This window comes from Panthera pardus, unplaced genomic scaffold (genome assembly GCF_024362965.1).
Source record: "Panthera pardus isolate Hobbes unplaced genomic scaffold, ASM2436296v1 HiC_scaffold_11, whole genome shotgun sequence".
In the NCBI taxonomy this organism is placed as follows: Eukaryota; Metazoa; Chordata; class Mammalia; order Carnivora; family Felidae; genus Panthera; species Panthera pardus.
Genome location: NW_026526666.1, coordinates 7,374,024 through 7,390,160, shown reverse-complemented (window position 1 = coordinate 7,390,160; position 16,137 = coordinate 7,374,024). Strand labels below are relative to the sequence as shown.

General features: G+C 51.3%; 1 protein-coding gene across 1 annotated transcript; it reads left to right on the top strand.

Moving 5' to 3' along the window:
• Positions 1 to 958: 958 nt before the first annotated feature.
• CD2 (CD2 molecule) lies at positions 959 to 13,850 on the top strand. Its single transcript, XM_053890753.1, has 5 exons — positions 959 to 1,098; positions 1,219 to 1,521; positions 5,581 to 5,814; positions 9,681 to 9,803; positions 13,099 to 13,850. Exons 1-5 carry the CDS (start codon positions 1,047 to 1,049, stop codon positions 13,395 to 13,397), a joined length of 1,011 nt encoding a protein of 336 aa, XP_053746728.1. The 5' UTR covers positions 959 to 1,046; the 3' UTR covers positions 13,398 to 13,850.
• The last annotated feature ends 2,287 nt before the right edge of the window (positions 13,851 to 16,137 follow it).

Sequence of the window (16,137 nt, the reverse complement as noted above, 5' to 3'; positions counted from 1 at the left end):
CCTGGGCAATTTTCTCAGAGATAATATTCATATTTGTGCCTAAATTTTAAAAAAAGCAAGCAAGCATAGTCTTAAAATTTTTACTCACTCTATCCTAAAGAAGCACAAAACTAGACACTTTGGAAATCCGTCATCGGGTGTCCCTTTTCTCCGTGGCTGGCTCTCTCGGTGCATTTTTTTTCTGTGTGCATCTATCAATGCGTCACTTTGTTTCTCTTCCTGACTCGCAAATTTCTTCCCTCTTCCTGAATCCTCTCTCACTTTTCCTTTTCTCTTTTTTAACCATCTGTAGTGTTATCCGTCGTAAATGTTCTGAATGATTCGTTCTGGTTGTTTGATGGTATTATTCCACAGACTCTACGCATTGTTGTTTGTTTGGGAACAAGTTTTTATTTACCTAACTGAATTTCAACAGAGTTGTAAAATGTCTGCTAAACATAAGCTCTGGGGGATTTCAAGTCTTTACAGGCGAGACTCGGCTTATATTTCTTTCTAATTGCAAAGAATTTTAGGATGTAAAAATACGTCTTTCGAGAACGAGAAAAACATCCACTGTCATACTTCTTTCACATGCATACGTTTCCCACTGCTTTTAATCATAGGATACAGGTTTGTGCGATGATACTCAGGAGCATTTACCTGTATTTTTATGTGATCTTGCTAGAGGCCATGTAGCGGAATGGGTACAATGGTTAGGTTTGAATCCTCGGTAACCAAAGGGGAATCCCGAGCGGTTTACTTAGCCTCCTGGTTCCTTTTGTCTTTGAGGGGGCTAGTAAAACCCACCCAAGGTCTTTGTGAGGATTAAAATGTGGTAAGGAGACCTGTACCCCTACAGACATACCTGCTTTGGTAAAGGAGCACATCAGCAGGGTTGGTATGTGCATGCATGTGTGTGTGTGTGTGTGTGTGTGTGATTGCTGCAGTAGAAGAAGCAAAAAAGAGAGGCACGTGGTTTGGTTCTCAGAGGGTGGATTCCACTGGTCTTACTTCAGTTCCTTTTGCAGGAAGAGCTCAGAATCACAACAAGGAAACTAATCCCAAAGATGAGCCTCGCATGTCAAATCTTCCTTCTGATTTTCGTCTTTTCCATCCAAGGTAAGGTGGCGTGGGTCTCCACTGGCGACCTTGGGGCGAGTGTTAGAGTTGAAGAGGCCAGAGCCCAGCTTTCTCTGGCAGGGAGTCTCAAGATCTCAGTAACTGTCTTGCTTTTTATAGGTGCAGCTCCTGCAAATGATGATATCGTCTGGGGTACCCTGGGTCAGGACATCAACCTGGACATTCCTGGTTTTCAAATGATTAATATAGATGATATACACTGGGAAAAAGGCAAAAAGAAGGTGGTGAGGTTCCAAATTAGCAACAAGCCTAAGAATCCAGATGAAAAATATAATGTGTCAGTGAATGGAACTCTGAAAATTAAACATCTGATGCTAGAAGACAGCGATACCTACAAGGTAGTCATATACGATAAGGATGGAAAGAATGCGTTGGAAAAAACATTTCAGCTGAAGATTCAAGGTAAGTCTTTATTCTCTAAATTCCTTCATCTCAGCATGGGTGCTGTTTAGTAAGTAGGGGAATAGCATTTAGGGACCGGCCCGGCCTGACCTTGGCCTTGGGCGAGCTCTAAAAAAAAAAAAAAAAATCTAATGCCTCTCTCCCAGCTCAGTGAGGGCTCCAGTCCTGTGGAAAAGATGAGGTCCACACGTGTGGAAATCCACGGGGGAGAGATCCTCACCTCTATTTGCCTAAAACGCTCTCTTCAGAGGTTACGGGGATATAGAACTGAGTGTCCAACCCAGATTAAGGTGGCATCAATCAGGAGGAGGGGAGCACGTGGGCAGAAGAAAACAGCGGTCATTCCAGGTGGCTCGTGAAGGAGCAAGCGGGGTGTGGGGCAGGCTAGCTGGAGAGTTCTGGGTCTTCCATCGGGAGAGCCGTTTGAAGCCAGGATGCCCTGAAGGAGTCGTTCTAAGCCCTAAAGGGCTGGAAGTGATGAATTTAAAGATGAACGGCCCATGTTTGAGATCTACTCAACAGGAGAGCGATCAGAAGCAGAAGTTAACTCTTGCTGCTCTCTGTAGAAGGTACGCCAGGGGTGGCTGGCTGTGTGTGGTGGGCTGGGAGGGCCGGCGAGCCAGGGAGCTGCTGCTATAATCCGAGTGAGGTGAGAAGGAGCTGGCTGGTGATTCGTAACTCAGGCTGCCTGTTAGAGTCAACTGAGGTGCTGGGAAAGGTTACCGGTGCCTAGGTCCCAGCCCGGACCAATCAAATCCGAACTCCCTGGCATGGGGCCGGGGCATCAGCAGGTGTTCGAGCACCCCAGCTGACTCATGGGCAGCCAAAGCGCGACCACTGGCCTCGATAAAGGGTGCCTGTAAATGAGGAAGCAGGGTACACGGGGGTGGGGGGGCGGGGAAGGATGGGCAAGTTGGTCTGGGTACAGCAGACAAGGAAGAGAAAGTGAGATTGAATGACACTCAAGTTGAAAGTCCAGGAGACCCTCAGCAGGGAGAGGGGCGCAATAGGAGGAAGAGAAGCTTGGGGAGAAAGACAGGAACTCCAGCAACAGCATGAGCCAGAGTTTCAGGGGGCAAATAAATCAATATTTCTGTGCTTCGCACAGGAATTGTCGCCAGAGACAAGGTCCCTTCCCCCTCCCTAGGATCACCCTCTGGCCTGTTCCCAGCCCCCACTCTAGCAATCCCAGATGGGCCAGCTCCCTGCAAATGACAACTTTCCATACCCTAGTCCTGCAACCCTGAACGGAGAGGATATTCCAGAAATGGGGTGAGACTAAGAACAGAGCCGGAAGGGGCCTCTGCTTCCGGGCCCTGGGAACACAGCTCTCCTGACTCCTGTCCATATGGGCTCAAGTGTCCTCTCCTGAACACGAGCCTTACACGTGTGTCTCATCTAGTAACGCAGTGATGATGGCTTATCAACTAGGCATCAGGTGCCCTGCTACGTGATCCTGTTTAAGGTGCCCAGCAATGCGGACAGCATCCTCTTATCATCCAGAGGGAATCAGGAGCAACTTGTCCGAAGTCTCACAGTTTGACAGGAGCAGAGTCAGGGTGCAAGTTCAGCGCTTCTCTTAACGAGGATGGTGACATCCCCTCCCCCCCCAACCAAACAGCTTTATTGAGATAGAATTCACATACCAGAAATTCACCCTTTTAAAGTGTACAATTCAATGGCTTTTGGTATATTCAGTTAGGCACTAGCTCACAACTGATTGTAGAATGTGTTCATTACCCAAAAATAACCCCCACTCTCCTTGGCCAAAAGACAGAGATCTTTCCATGACACGACTGGTGCCTGCTGAGTGAGTGAGTCTGTGTGTGTGTGTGTGTGTGTGTGTGCGTGTGTGTCAGTGTCACACGGCATCTTAATTCAGCTTGTGGTCTGGTCCTCATTACTTGCAACATGGCCTTGGGCAAATTCTCCGTCTGCTCTGAGCCTGATTTGTGTAATAATAACTCCATGGGATATTCAATGAGATAACTGAGCAAAGGTGCTGGACAGCACCTGGGACCCAATACCCATTTGTTCAGTGCTGATGCCCTACCCCAACCCTGTTTCTTCACGCATCTATAGTTTCAGTTTCCTTGAGGAGGCTGCTGCCCCTGGCTAAAGAGGCATCAGAAGTTCTCTTAAAAGAGAGCTTAGGGGAGAACTAATAAATCCTAGCAACCTGGATCTAGGGAGCTCTCGTCTATGTGATGTGCCCCCACTGGATCCAGCCATGCCTCTTCCGGGAAGCTACTTACAGAGAGGACATTTACAAAGACTTGGCTCCAAGAACCTGCTCATCGCTGTGTGGTTTATGTTAGTGAAAAACTGGAAAGGGTCACAAAGTCCCCAGCAGTTACGAACTTCTTCATTAAATTAAGACACCTCATTTAAAAAGATGGGGAGATGAATATTTCTTGATGTTCAGAAAGGAAAGAATTTCATAACAGATCATCAGTAAGGAGGGAAAAAAGCAGACTACAAAATCATACGATCCAGTTTTAGTTTTTAAAACATTATGTGTACGTGTGTTACGTATCAAAAGCATCTATTGACTCTGGGTAGTAGAATCACACGCGATTTTTTAATCTTGAAACATGTTACTGTAGCTGATCAAGTTTTACAATGACTAGATGTTACTGTTAGAAATAGAAAGAAGATTCTTTCCATTTTGAAAAGGCAAATAGACACCTTGACTTGACCCCTAGACTCTTCACTGCCCCTGCCTTGTAGGCCCTCCATCCGGTTCATTCTGGACCCCAAAGAATCTTGGGATGGGAAGAAAAGTTAATTTCTGCATACCTATCTACTAGAGCAGAAATGAAATTTGATGGGAACGTGCACAGAGAAGATACGTTGCCTGGGAGGCAGGGAGGGAGGGGTCATTGAAAAAGCAGCCATCTGGCTGCATAACGAATGGAGAGAAATTGAGTGAGAAAGGTGGTTAAGTCTGGGAAAAGAGAGCAAGGGTGAGAACAAGGACAGAAGAGAAGAAAAAGGAGGAGGTCAGACAGCTAAGAAGTGGTGATGTTAGGATTTGGACCAGCCCTGTGTGAAGCCAAGGGCTTTTTCTTTCATGACGCAGCCTTGAAAGAAAAAGAGAGGCAAGGAGTTGATGATCATGTCAGATGATCATGTCTTTCATGACGCAGCCTTGAAAGAAAAAGAGAGGCAAGGAGTTGATGATCATGAGGGGCTGGTACCCACTCACCTCAGAACTTGAGCTGCACACCCGGCCCTCTCCTCCCAGGACCTGGTGGATGGATGGGAGTAGGGTCTGTTTGTGACCAAGGTCCCAGACCACACATGTAACAACACCTCCAGGGTAGGGTTCCTGGCTGCTTGGAAACATTGCCCCCCTCAAGTTTTGGGGATCAAGACATGCTGTCTTACCCATGCTCCTGAACTTGGGCTTAGAAGTGTGAGCTCCTCCCGTTATCTGCCATTTATTAGTGGGTGCCCTTAGATCACCATTGAACCTCTCAGGGCTTTGGGGATGTCCACTGTAAATGGCAAGAAAAATCAGCCTCTTCTCTTTGTTAAGATTAAGTGACATCATGTATGTGAAAACATTTTGAGGTATAAAATAGCACATAAACATTTGACAGGATGCATTTCTTTCCTGCTTATATGATGTATCTTTGAACGTCATAAAAAAATTGTTCTGAGTGTGCTGTATAAAAAAAATAAAAATGGGGGCGCCTGGGTGGCTCAGTCAGTTGAACATCCGACTTCAGCTCAGGTCATGATCTCGCAGTTCATGAGTCTGAGCCCCACATCGGGCTCTGCGCTGACAGCTCAGAGCCTGGAGCCTGCTTCCGATTCTGTGTCTCCCTCTCGCTCTGCCCCTCCCTCACTCATGCTCTGTCTCTCTCTGTCAAAAATAAAATAAACATTAAAAAAATTTTTTTTAAATAAAAATGATTTGCAACAATAGCTAGTGGTCTCGGAAATTGTCTCCTGGTCCCAGACTAACTCCATTCCCCCCTCCGTAAATAAGTATGTCAGTTAAAATCAGAAAATGGTCTACTATGAATTGGATCTTTTTTTTTTTTTTTCCAGAGAAGGTCTCAACGCCTAACATCGACTGGAATTGTATCAACAAAACCCTGGTCTGTAAGATATCAAATGGAACAGACCCTGAATTAAAACTGTACGTAAATGGGACCAGTATCAAGCCCGTTTCTTCGAAGTTCAGCACATACAGGTTTATAAACAAGCGGAAGATATTAGTCAACTGCACGGCAGAAAACAAAGTCAGCAAGGAAAGTGACGTGAAGATGATCACTTGTTCAGGTGCGTGGCAAACACTGGTCAGACATCCCAAGCTCATTTGGCAAACACAGCCTGTCAGGTCTGGGGCAGAGACTCCCTCTGGGGCACAGGGGACTGGGCTGAGAGGCAGCCCTTTGAAAACACACCTCTTCCTTCTGGAACCCTTCAAGGGAAGCCTTGAAGGAGAGAGGGGTGGGGTGTTCTTGGGCGTCCGTCCATGGAGCACAATTTAACATCGGGCAATCGAAAAGATCCTCTGAAGGAACTGTCGAGGTTTATCTCATGCAAACCCCCATTTCCCAGAGAGGTCAACTGACTTGCTCGAGGTCCCTCAGCTAGTCAGTGACCAGGATTGTGACTCCCAAGGTAATGATGGAGAAGGGAGCAAAAAAAAGATTACTTTGTGCAAGGGAGATGGGCAGTACTTCCTACCAGGAGCAAAGGTGGAAGGGCCGTATAAACCCAGAAGTTAGGGGGGTACGGGGAGAGGACATGCTCACGGCCAGGGAGGACGGTGGACACAGTGAGGAGAAGCTCCTCCCACCACAGAGCTGACAGCCCCGTGTGGTGTCAGCACCAGGAAGTCCTGAAACTCTAAGAGTTTAAACTCTTCTCCAGGGTCCCCAGCTTGACATGACAAGAATTACATTAGAAGTAATTCTTGAGAGGCAGCCTGTGGTAGTGGGAGCTCTGGGGACCAGGGGCCTGGACTTCTAGTTTGGGTCTGTCCAAATTTAGCAAGATTACCTCGTCAGAGCTCCCCCACCCCCACCCCCATCTCTGGGCTTCTGTCACCTGGTCCACAAAGAGAATGAGCGCCATGAGCTCCAAAAGTCTCTTCTTCTGGTATCCTGTGAGTACCTTTCCCGTGCTGTCTGGTTAACCCCTCTGAAGGGACACCGAACACACACAAAAATAGTTAATTGGCCAGACGCCCTGAGTCTCCACAGGGACTATGGCTGGTTAGCTACCTCTGGAAACAGCCCTGAACTGGTATGAAGTCAGAAGTGAGGCTTTTTCATATATACTTTCAATTAGTTATCTGTTGCTGCATAACAGATTACTTTTGTTAGTGGCTTGCAATGACAGTTCCTGTCTCCCAGTGTCTGTGAGTCATGAGTCTGGGAATGATTTTGCTGGCTGGTTCTGGCTCAGTCTTCCGTGAGGCCGCAGTCAACACACCGGCAGGGACCACAGTCATGTCAGTCAGGCCCAGGCTCGGTGCGGGGAGGGTCCATGTCCAGGCTCGTTCACGTGGACCGTTGGGCCACCTCACAATATGGCTGCTAGCTTCCCTCCTTGCTGGCTAAGAAAAAGAGTAAGTACCCGGGACCAAAGCCACAGTCTCTTTGTAACTTCACCTCGGGAGACATATCCCATCACTTCTGCTGTGTTCTGTTCTTCAGAAGCAACTCAGTAAGCCCAGCCCACATGCATAGGAGGGGACTGCACAGAGATGGGAATACCCGGAGGTGGGGGGCTGTGGGGGCCAGCTTAGAGTCTGCCCACCACACGCTTAGACCAGCATCACTTCACTCTTCATGTTGGTCCCCAGCCATGGCTCCGTGCCCCCCTGCCCCCTGATCACTGAGGCTCCCTGAGTGAATCTATCGGTCCCTTCTTGACTTCACAACCTCTTTTCCCCCTTCTGGGAGGCCCCTGATCAGAGCTGCCCCACTTAGCAAATACAAAAGACAGTATAAGTATCTTCTAAGTGCTTCATGGGACATACTTATGCTAAAACTTATCCATTGTTTATCCAAAATTCAAATGAACCTGGGTGTCCTGTGTTTTATCGGGCAACCCTACTCTTCATGTTTATTTTAGCCAGAGCCCACGAGTATAGACATGTGTGTGCATCAGGGATGGAGGGAGTCAGGAAGGGCCTCGGGAGAAGCCAAGGCTCAAAGGTGGAAACTTCGTGTCCCTTCCTCTGTGGTGCAGAGCAGACGCCAGTCCGAGGAAGGGCCGAGAAAGAGACGGGAAGAACACCTTGGGAGGGCCGGGGGAGGTGCAGGTACCCTCAAAGGGATCACTTTCAAGGGCTAAGCCAGAGCGGGGCAAGGACAAGACTAACCATTTGGCTCAGCAGAGGTGAGCCTGTCCTCGAAACCAAAACCCTGAGGGAGGAGCAGGTTTGGAGGCAGAAGAAGGACCCCATCACAAGAACATAGGGGCACATCATCTCCAGGAGGGCACACAGGAAGCTGAACGCTTGGATTCAGAGACGGAGAAGGTGTGGTTTTAAATGATGGAGCCATGGCCGCCTCTGAGACAAGCTGGAAGGTTCCCTGTGGAGAGCACCCCAGGTGCCTCGGAGGGCCACGCCAGACAGGCCTGCCAGCGGGCGGTGTGAGGCATGCCCGAGTATCTCCCAGTGCCCCCACACTGGGGTGTGGCCGCCCCATGGCTGCGTGGCTCAGCCTGCACTCCCTGACCTGTCTCAGATCCTGGGAGTTGAGCCCGAGAGAGACTCCAGCAGCCCCTGGCTCCAGCCTGAGGAGCCTAAAGGACCCAATGCTTTCTCGGTCCCATGGAACGGGAGCTTAGTGTCCTGCCTGCTTTTCAAATGGAGGCACCTTCGTCCACATGGCAGGGAGAGGTTGTGTAACCGGCAGGCAAAGAATGGGGCAGAGAGAGACCCGAGGAAAGAGAGAATGAACAAACTGTGCAGTCAGATCTGTTCAGTTTGCTTCTCGGGCCTCTGGCCTGCTCCCAGGGCCCATCCTGGACTTCCCGGGTAACAGGGTCTTCCTGGGGACGTTGGGCTGGAAAAGGGTTTCCTTGTGACACTGGCTGAGCTCCAGTTTGTTCTCCAGATGCGCCAGTCCCCTGCCACACGGCCCCAGCTGCTGCCTCTCTAAGTGCTGTTGACTCACAAAGGGCAGCCGGCCCAGCACCTCTCCTGGGAAATGGCTCCCAGAATCACCAGTGCACAGGGCTCTACTAAGAACAAGACCTCACCCCTATGTGTTGTTTTACAGTTTACAAAGCACTTTCACATCCATTATCTGATTGACCTCCAACAGCCACCCTGTGATGTAAGTTTCATGATCTCCCTTTTATGAAGAATGGAACAGGCTCAGAGAGGTGGAGTCACTTACCAAAGGTCACACAGCTCTTGCCTAGAAGAGCCTGGATTCAAACCCATTTCTCTGCACACAGAGTTGTTGTCAGCCTCGTTGCATTACAGCCACTGACGGTCTGTGAGCTGAAGATCAAATCCACGGCTGCTGCTAACTCACTGTGTGTGTGAGGTTCTCTCACGGGCCGGGGAAAATCCGGGAGGGGTTGCTGGCCAGTGGGCCAGACAACTGAAAGATTTACCCCAAGTCTTTGGAAAATGCCTGGTCAAGAGGGTGAGGGGGAAAAATGGTGCAGGAGGGCAGCCAGAGATGAAGGTGGGTAAATAGTGCAGAAACCTGGACACGAGGGGCTGCTTAAAGGAACCACTCAGAAACAGATGCTGTGTGGCCTCAGGCAACTCATCCTCCCTCTCTGGGCCTGTCTGTGAAACTCGAAGGTGACGCTAGATTGTCTCTAAACTCCTCCTCAGAGCTAAACTTCTGTGACATGCGCCTTGATGAGGAGCAGTGGACAATGTCCCAGCACACGAGGAATTTGGCATTTCCAGTCCAGACCAGCTGCCCGCACCCCGCCCCCCCCAGGAGCCATCTGGGGTGGGGGGGCTTATCCTGGACCCTGCCCTTTTGGAGGCTGACACAATTGAGAGCCTCCACGAGCTTGGCTTTTCTGAGGTTGAAAAGTCCCATCAGGCTCTTTTTATCCGCGTCATGCTGGAGGCAGGAGTCCTTGGCCAGCGCAGTGAGATGGCCGCTCTGCCCGGGGCCCCTCCCCCGCTCCAGCCACTCCTGTTCCTCTTGCAGAGAAGGGTCTGGACCTGTATTTCATTATTGGTGTTTGTGGAGGAAGCACCTTGTTCGTCATCTTCATGGTGCTACTCATTTTCTACATCAACAAGAGGAAAAAACAGAACAGTAGGAAGAATGGTAAGTCCCCCCCCGCCCCCCGCCCCCCCACTTCTGTCCCCCTGCAGGCCCCAGGCAAAATCCCCATGGAAACAACTCATGGGGACGACACTCTGAGTCTGGAAAGAAAATAATGGAGATGGGGAGTTTGAGGATGTCAGGCTTATCACCAGCGGTTACACTGTGTTCCATTTTGTGGTTAGCTTGATCTTTGAAAAACACATTCTCGGTGGCGACAGTAGGAGAGCTGTGAGAAGCCGAATCCTGGTTGGCCTCCTGGAATCCCCCGCCGAGGCTGACTCCGTGAAGGCCTATGCGGACCTATTTCTAATGAGCCACACGTCTCTACGTGGGTAGAACGGTTACCATCAAAACATGGTTTCCATCAACAAACATCTCGTCCTCTCTTGAGAGGGCGGCCCGAGATGTGTTCAGGACCAGGCTCCTAGGAGCACAGGTACAATTTCAGGGACCTGCGAGGACACGTATGGTCTAAAACCAGGGGTTTATGCCCCCCTTTCCGATTTGTTGTTCAGACGGAACGTGCTAGTTCTGGGACTGTTGCGTCCGCAAGTCAGGACTCCAACAGTCCGCAAGTCAGGACTCCAACAGCCACCAAGAATGAGAACGTTAGGCTCAGAAGTGGGGAGCTGGGCTCAAAGAGCATACAGTACAGGCCACCCAAGGCAGTGAGTTCACATGACGGTGCCTTAGGTGTCCCTGCAGGCTCTGGGGTGGGGGTGGGGCCCCATGCTCCAGGAGCGTCCAGTAAGCTGTGTCTGGCCAACAGCAAGCCGTGCAGCCAGGCAGGAAGGTCCCTCGGGTCCTGGGCAATCTGCCATTCACTGTAGGGCTGGGTCCCCTCACTCTGGGTCTCTTCCTAGAGCGGGCCCGGGAGGCCCAATGCCAGCCACCGGCAGTGCCACGCTAACAAGGACGTGGGCTGAACCTGCCCCAGCGGGGGTGGCCTTGGACCCCCTTTGGATTTAGCTTGCTTCCTTCAGACTTCTCGCCTTGGGTCTCCTTCGGGCCCCTGCCCCTCAGCCCCATGTCCTGCCACACCACTGCCCCCAGTGTGGTGCCATATTTCCACCACCATCTTTCCAGCGCTCTCTGCCCCCGTGGAGCAGAATTGCTTGCCGAGTCCCACAGGCACGCATAGCTCCGTCACCCCTGTGCCCTGCTCAGGTGGTTCTCTGCCCGAGTCCCCCTGCATTTGTCCACTGCCTGATGGTCAAAGACCACATATTCTTCCGACATGGCCCTCGTGTGGCACCCCGTGACAAGGCGATCCCTGCTTTCGCCAGGCCAAAGTGACCAGCGTGATCATTAGCCGACGCTGACAAGCGGTCACTTGTGCCAGGCACTTATCTCTGTAACAGAATGCTTCGTGTTCATTATCATATCCAACTGTCTCGGTGATCCTGTGAGATAGATAATATCCATACAGGTGAGGAAATTCAAGCTCAGTGAGGGTAAGTGATTCCCTCCCAATCCAATGGCCAGCGGGCTGAATCAGGACGAGGGCAATATAAGCCGGGAGCCCATCAAATGAAGCAAAATTGAAGGAGACCATCGCCCTCAGGGCCCACGCTGCCCTTGCCCAACCCTGAGAGTGAGGGCTCTTTCAAGGCCATGCCCTGGGCGTCTTGCTTGCGTCACCCTAGTCTGGGCCCCGGGTACGTACCCAGGAGATGAGATGAGTGAGAAAGGACACTGAGTGTGGAGTAATTCCTGGGAGCAGACATTTGGGCAGTGGCTGAAGTGACAGGCGTGGGCAAACCGGGCCCCACAGTCCTGCTCTGTCAGGCAGGCCGCTCCGAGCCCCAGCTCACCCGTCTGTGCTAGCCGGCCTGGGGTCTCAGCCACTTGGCCACACCCCACCCCTCCTCCCGGAGCCCCTGGGCTCTGCCTGCACCCCTCCGGGCTCTCACCGGAGATGGACATTGTGTGCATTGTGTACGGTTCCGCTCTGTGTCACTTGATTTCAGGCTTCCGAGCTGTTGCTGCTACTTTAGCCATGGCACCCGAACTCAGAAGACAGGGAATAGATGTTTGAAGAACAAACGGACGGGACGGTGGGTGGTGGACAAATGGGCAGCCCAAGCTTGCCTTAGACGAGGGCTGTAAGAGCCCCACTGCTGGGAATTGGGGTCAGGGTCAAGGTCCTCTCCACAGCGTGCTGGTGTACCCACCGCTACCTCGGGCCAGCAAAGGTGGCATAGAGGATGTGTTTTTCCCTTTCTGTGCCCTTGACCTTTGGTGCACAGAGCACTCTGGCCCCTCACGTGTCACAACCATGTTGTTAGACTCTGAGTCTTCACGTTCAAAGCCACCAGAGACTGCATTTTCCGCCATGAGGGGCAGCTCTTCCACGGGCAGCCTCACCCGAAACTACGGGGGGGGGGGGGTTCAGAGGGGGCCTGTGATTCCCGGGGCTGTACCCGCTCCATACTGACATGTAGGGCCATTCGTTGGCCCCAAGAGGACACCCTCTTCCTAGCTCCCTTGGGAGCCCCCTCCCCCCCCCCACCAAGGATGGCTTTGGACACAGAGACCAGAACGCCTCCCTCGTAGCCCAGGGAGGCCCAAGGGGCCAGCGGGGCCCTCCAGGCCTAGAGAAGTAGGAAGCCTCCTCACAGATGGCCCGTGTGGTTTTAAGACAGCAAAGGAACAACCACGTTACTGGGAGTTGTGGCCCTGCCTTCATGGAGGGCAGTCACACATCATGGAAAATTCCAGACGGGGCGAGAAGTTCTTTTCCTGCCAACCCCAAGAGGATGGGGCTGGCTTGTGAATTTCTGAGAAATGCATAGACACTAGGGAGTTTCTAAGGTCTCAAAAGCCTCTTGCTCACGTTCCTTGGAACAAACCTGCATGAAAGGCAGATCTAACAGGGAAACCCACCTGAAGGCAGGCTGTTGCTGATGTCCCCTCTATTAAGCTCCTGCCCTGAGGGCTCTAACCACAGGGTCCCCTCTGGGCATGGTCTCTTGGATAACCCAGAGGCAGGGCGCTGAGGTCCATGTCGTCAGAACACCCAGACACAAAGCCCTCTCTCCTCTCCCCGCCTCTTTGCCTCTGGCTCCCTGAGTTCTGGAAGCCCTGGGCTCTCACTCCACCCTGCCGGTGGGCGTTTCTGTCTCTCCTACAGGACCTGGACATTTTAGAGCGCAGAGGGGGCTTCTGCCTCATCGCATCCCCCCAAACAGCTAGCATGGCGTTTTGCACGTAGGTGGTAAATATTTACCACTCGGTAAATATTTACACCAATCCTATCTTACCGAGAGACCTGTCAGAGGTTTTATTGTTGCAGATGAAGAGCTGGAGATAAGAGCATGCAGACTAACCACCAAGAAAAGGGGCCCGAAGCCCTGCCAGGTGCCAGGCTCGACTCCTCAAAGTCCCGCTGCGTCCCGGCCTCCTCCACCGCCCAGTCATCGGCCCCAGGCCCCGGGTCATCGGCCACCGCCTCCTGGCCACCGGGCCCAGCACAACCAGCAGAGGAAGGCCCCCCCTCCACCAGCCACACAAGTTTATCAGCAGAAAGGCCCTCCCCTCCCCAGGCCTCGAGTTCAACCCAAAGCTCCCCGTGGGGCCACAGGAAACTCATAACTCTGTCTCCTGACCTGGGTGTCCCCTTCCTCTAATTAAAAGCGATAGAAATCGTCCTTTCCCATAAAGGCACCGTGGAATTTCTCCGCTGGGAGGGGGAGCACCTACACTTCCATCAGGCGTGTTCTGCGGTAGGATGACCACCCCCTGGGCTCGCGGGCCACGCCGTGTCGGCATCTCCTAGCTCACCTGCATGCTCTAACACCTGGAGCCGCTGCTCCTTGTCATGCCCAGAAGGGCTGGCAATACAAGTGCCACCACCAGGAGGATGGGCCACCGACCACCAAGTCCTCGCCTCCCCTTCAGATCCCGTGCAGACGTGAGGCGTCCTGCGGCACCGGGACCTCGCTGCAAGCCGTCTGCCTGCTCAAGACGCCCTTGGGTTTCTTATGTATCTGGTGGACGCTTGCCCACCATCTTGGACGTAGAAGGGAAATAAAAGCTTTCATTTGACCTCAGTGTCTGCTCATTGTAGAAAGAAGCCCAGCATCAAGCTGCTGGATAAGAAGGAGGCCGGGTGTGTGTGACAGCAGGATCCAGTTTGGTCACCCCAGTTCACCCGGACCGCCTAATCCCCCCGCCGAGGACAACCAGAACGTGCTCCCCAGGTCTCAGCTGCAAAGCTGGCCCGATAGGCTATTTGTAGACTTGTCTGATGGATTGAAACCTCTGTGCGCAAAGTATAAGGAGGGGCACCGGCAAACGTACTTGTTTGGGTCTCACTTCCTTGACTGTTTAGACACGGGCACAAGGATCTGTAGAATCATCCCTGGAAAGAAAGGAATCCGTGAATACTGGCAGTGACACGAGCCTACCAAACACCACCAAAAGGCAGGCCAAGAGCCAGGTCGGTGGAATCAAATCCCGAGGGTCTTAAATGGCCATTAGGAAAAGAGCATACCCCATCCCCAGCGAGCTGCCACATGCTAACTGCACTGGGGGAAGTGGGAGGAAAAGAAAACCAAAACAGTTTTCAGTTAAGGTTTACAGTGATAGGCGGTGAGAAGGCACCTGCTTTGAAATGCTGGTGCCATTTTTGTGGTCCCATCTGCCCCCCTTCTCCTGGCTTCTTCGACTTGCTAAACCTTGTCAAGATCTGGCAGGAAGCTCTGAGGTCTAAACCACAAAGTCTATGTATATTCAGGGCTTCCTGTGAGAGCGCACCGAGGGGGGAGCCACTCTTGCCTCTGAACCTCAGTGTCTGTGTGTTAACACCCAGAGTCGATTATTAAGGATGATGATGGATGAGCCCCCACAGCCTCCTGAAATTCAGACACGAAATCCAACCAAGTAACGGTTTTCGCGGGATCTACCTGGTGGGAGAAATGAAGGTCTTAGCGCTGGCCCATTCTCCTCCCTCATGGCAGTCCTGAGTGATTCCATCAGCCATCCTGCCAGCATGGCCCATTCCCAATCCCTTCGTGAAGACTTCCCTTGCCTTTCTAGCCTCCAGCCCCGCCTTTCTGCTGAAATCCAGTGGCATTACATGCGGTAAAGAACGTACATCGTTCACGCATTCAACACACATTGACCGAACGTCTCTGTACCAGGCTCTGTGCTGGGTGGTAGGAACACAGAGAGGTACGACTGCATCTTTGCCTAGACTCAGCTTACAGTCTAGAGAGGGGAGGACAAATGTAACACAGCTTGGTAAGTGGAGGTCGGAGGCAAGTGTAAGAGCCCCGAGGAAGGACTCTGCGTCCACACTGAGTGCAGGAACTGAGGTGACATGGAAGGCTTCCTGGAGGAAGTGGCATTTGAATTGAGTCATAATAAATCAGTAGCACTGATGAAATAGATGTGCAGAATTACTTGTGCAGGGGGAACGGCACGAGCAAGGTTCACGTCAGTTACCTGTTTATACAGGTATATTATTCCCTTTTCAACTACTGTGTTTCATCAATTTGAAGATACCATGGATTCTAAGAGGCTTCATCATTTTACATACCATAAGAAAGAAAAACACTCTCTATTGCATCGTAACAAATGCTAAGATACAATCAACTTTTAGGCGCAACTCCATTTCCGGGATATTAAAATGTAAAAAAAAAAAAAAAATGCTTTTTAAAATCAATGAAAGCAAAGGGCGCCTGGGTGGCTCAGTCGGTTGGGCGTCCAGCTTCGGCTCAGGTCATGATCTCACAGCTTGTGGTTCGAGCCCTGCGTCGGGCTTTGTGCTGACAGCTCAGAGCCTGGAGCCTGCTTCGGATTCTGTGTCTCCTTCTTTCTCTCTGACCCTCCCCCACTCACGCTCTGTCTCTCTCTGTCTCAAAAATAAACAAACATTAAAAAAATTTTTTTTTAATAAAAAATGAAATCAATGAAAGCTTCCTGAGGACAATGAGTATTTCTCAGTATTGTGTCTAGCACTTCGTGGAAAATATCACTAGCCGATTGATTGGATGGGTGAGGACAGTCCTGTCAAAGGAAGGGCAGTGAGTATCTATGGCATCTGTAGACAGAAGACACATCCCCTGCCCTCCTGGAGTCTCCACCGTAAGGCAGAAGACACGGGTTTTGCTCAAGATTTATGCTGCAGTCACTCACATGTCTGTTGATGCGTAACCTGCCACTGATCCTGTCCTGGGACATGGAGTTTCTAAGAAATGGTCAGGCCAGCTGCATGAGAATAGACTGTAGATAAAAAATTTAAAAATTAAAAAGAAAAAAAACTTAAAAAAAAATGAGGCACCTGCCTGACTCAAAGGAGCGTGTGACTCTTGATCTCAGGGTCGTGAGT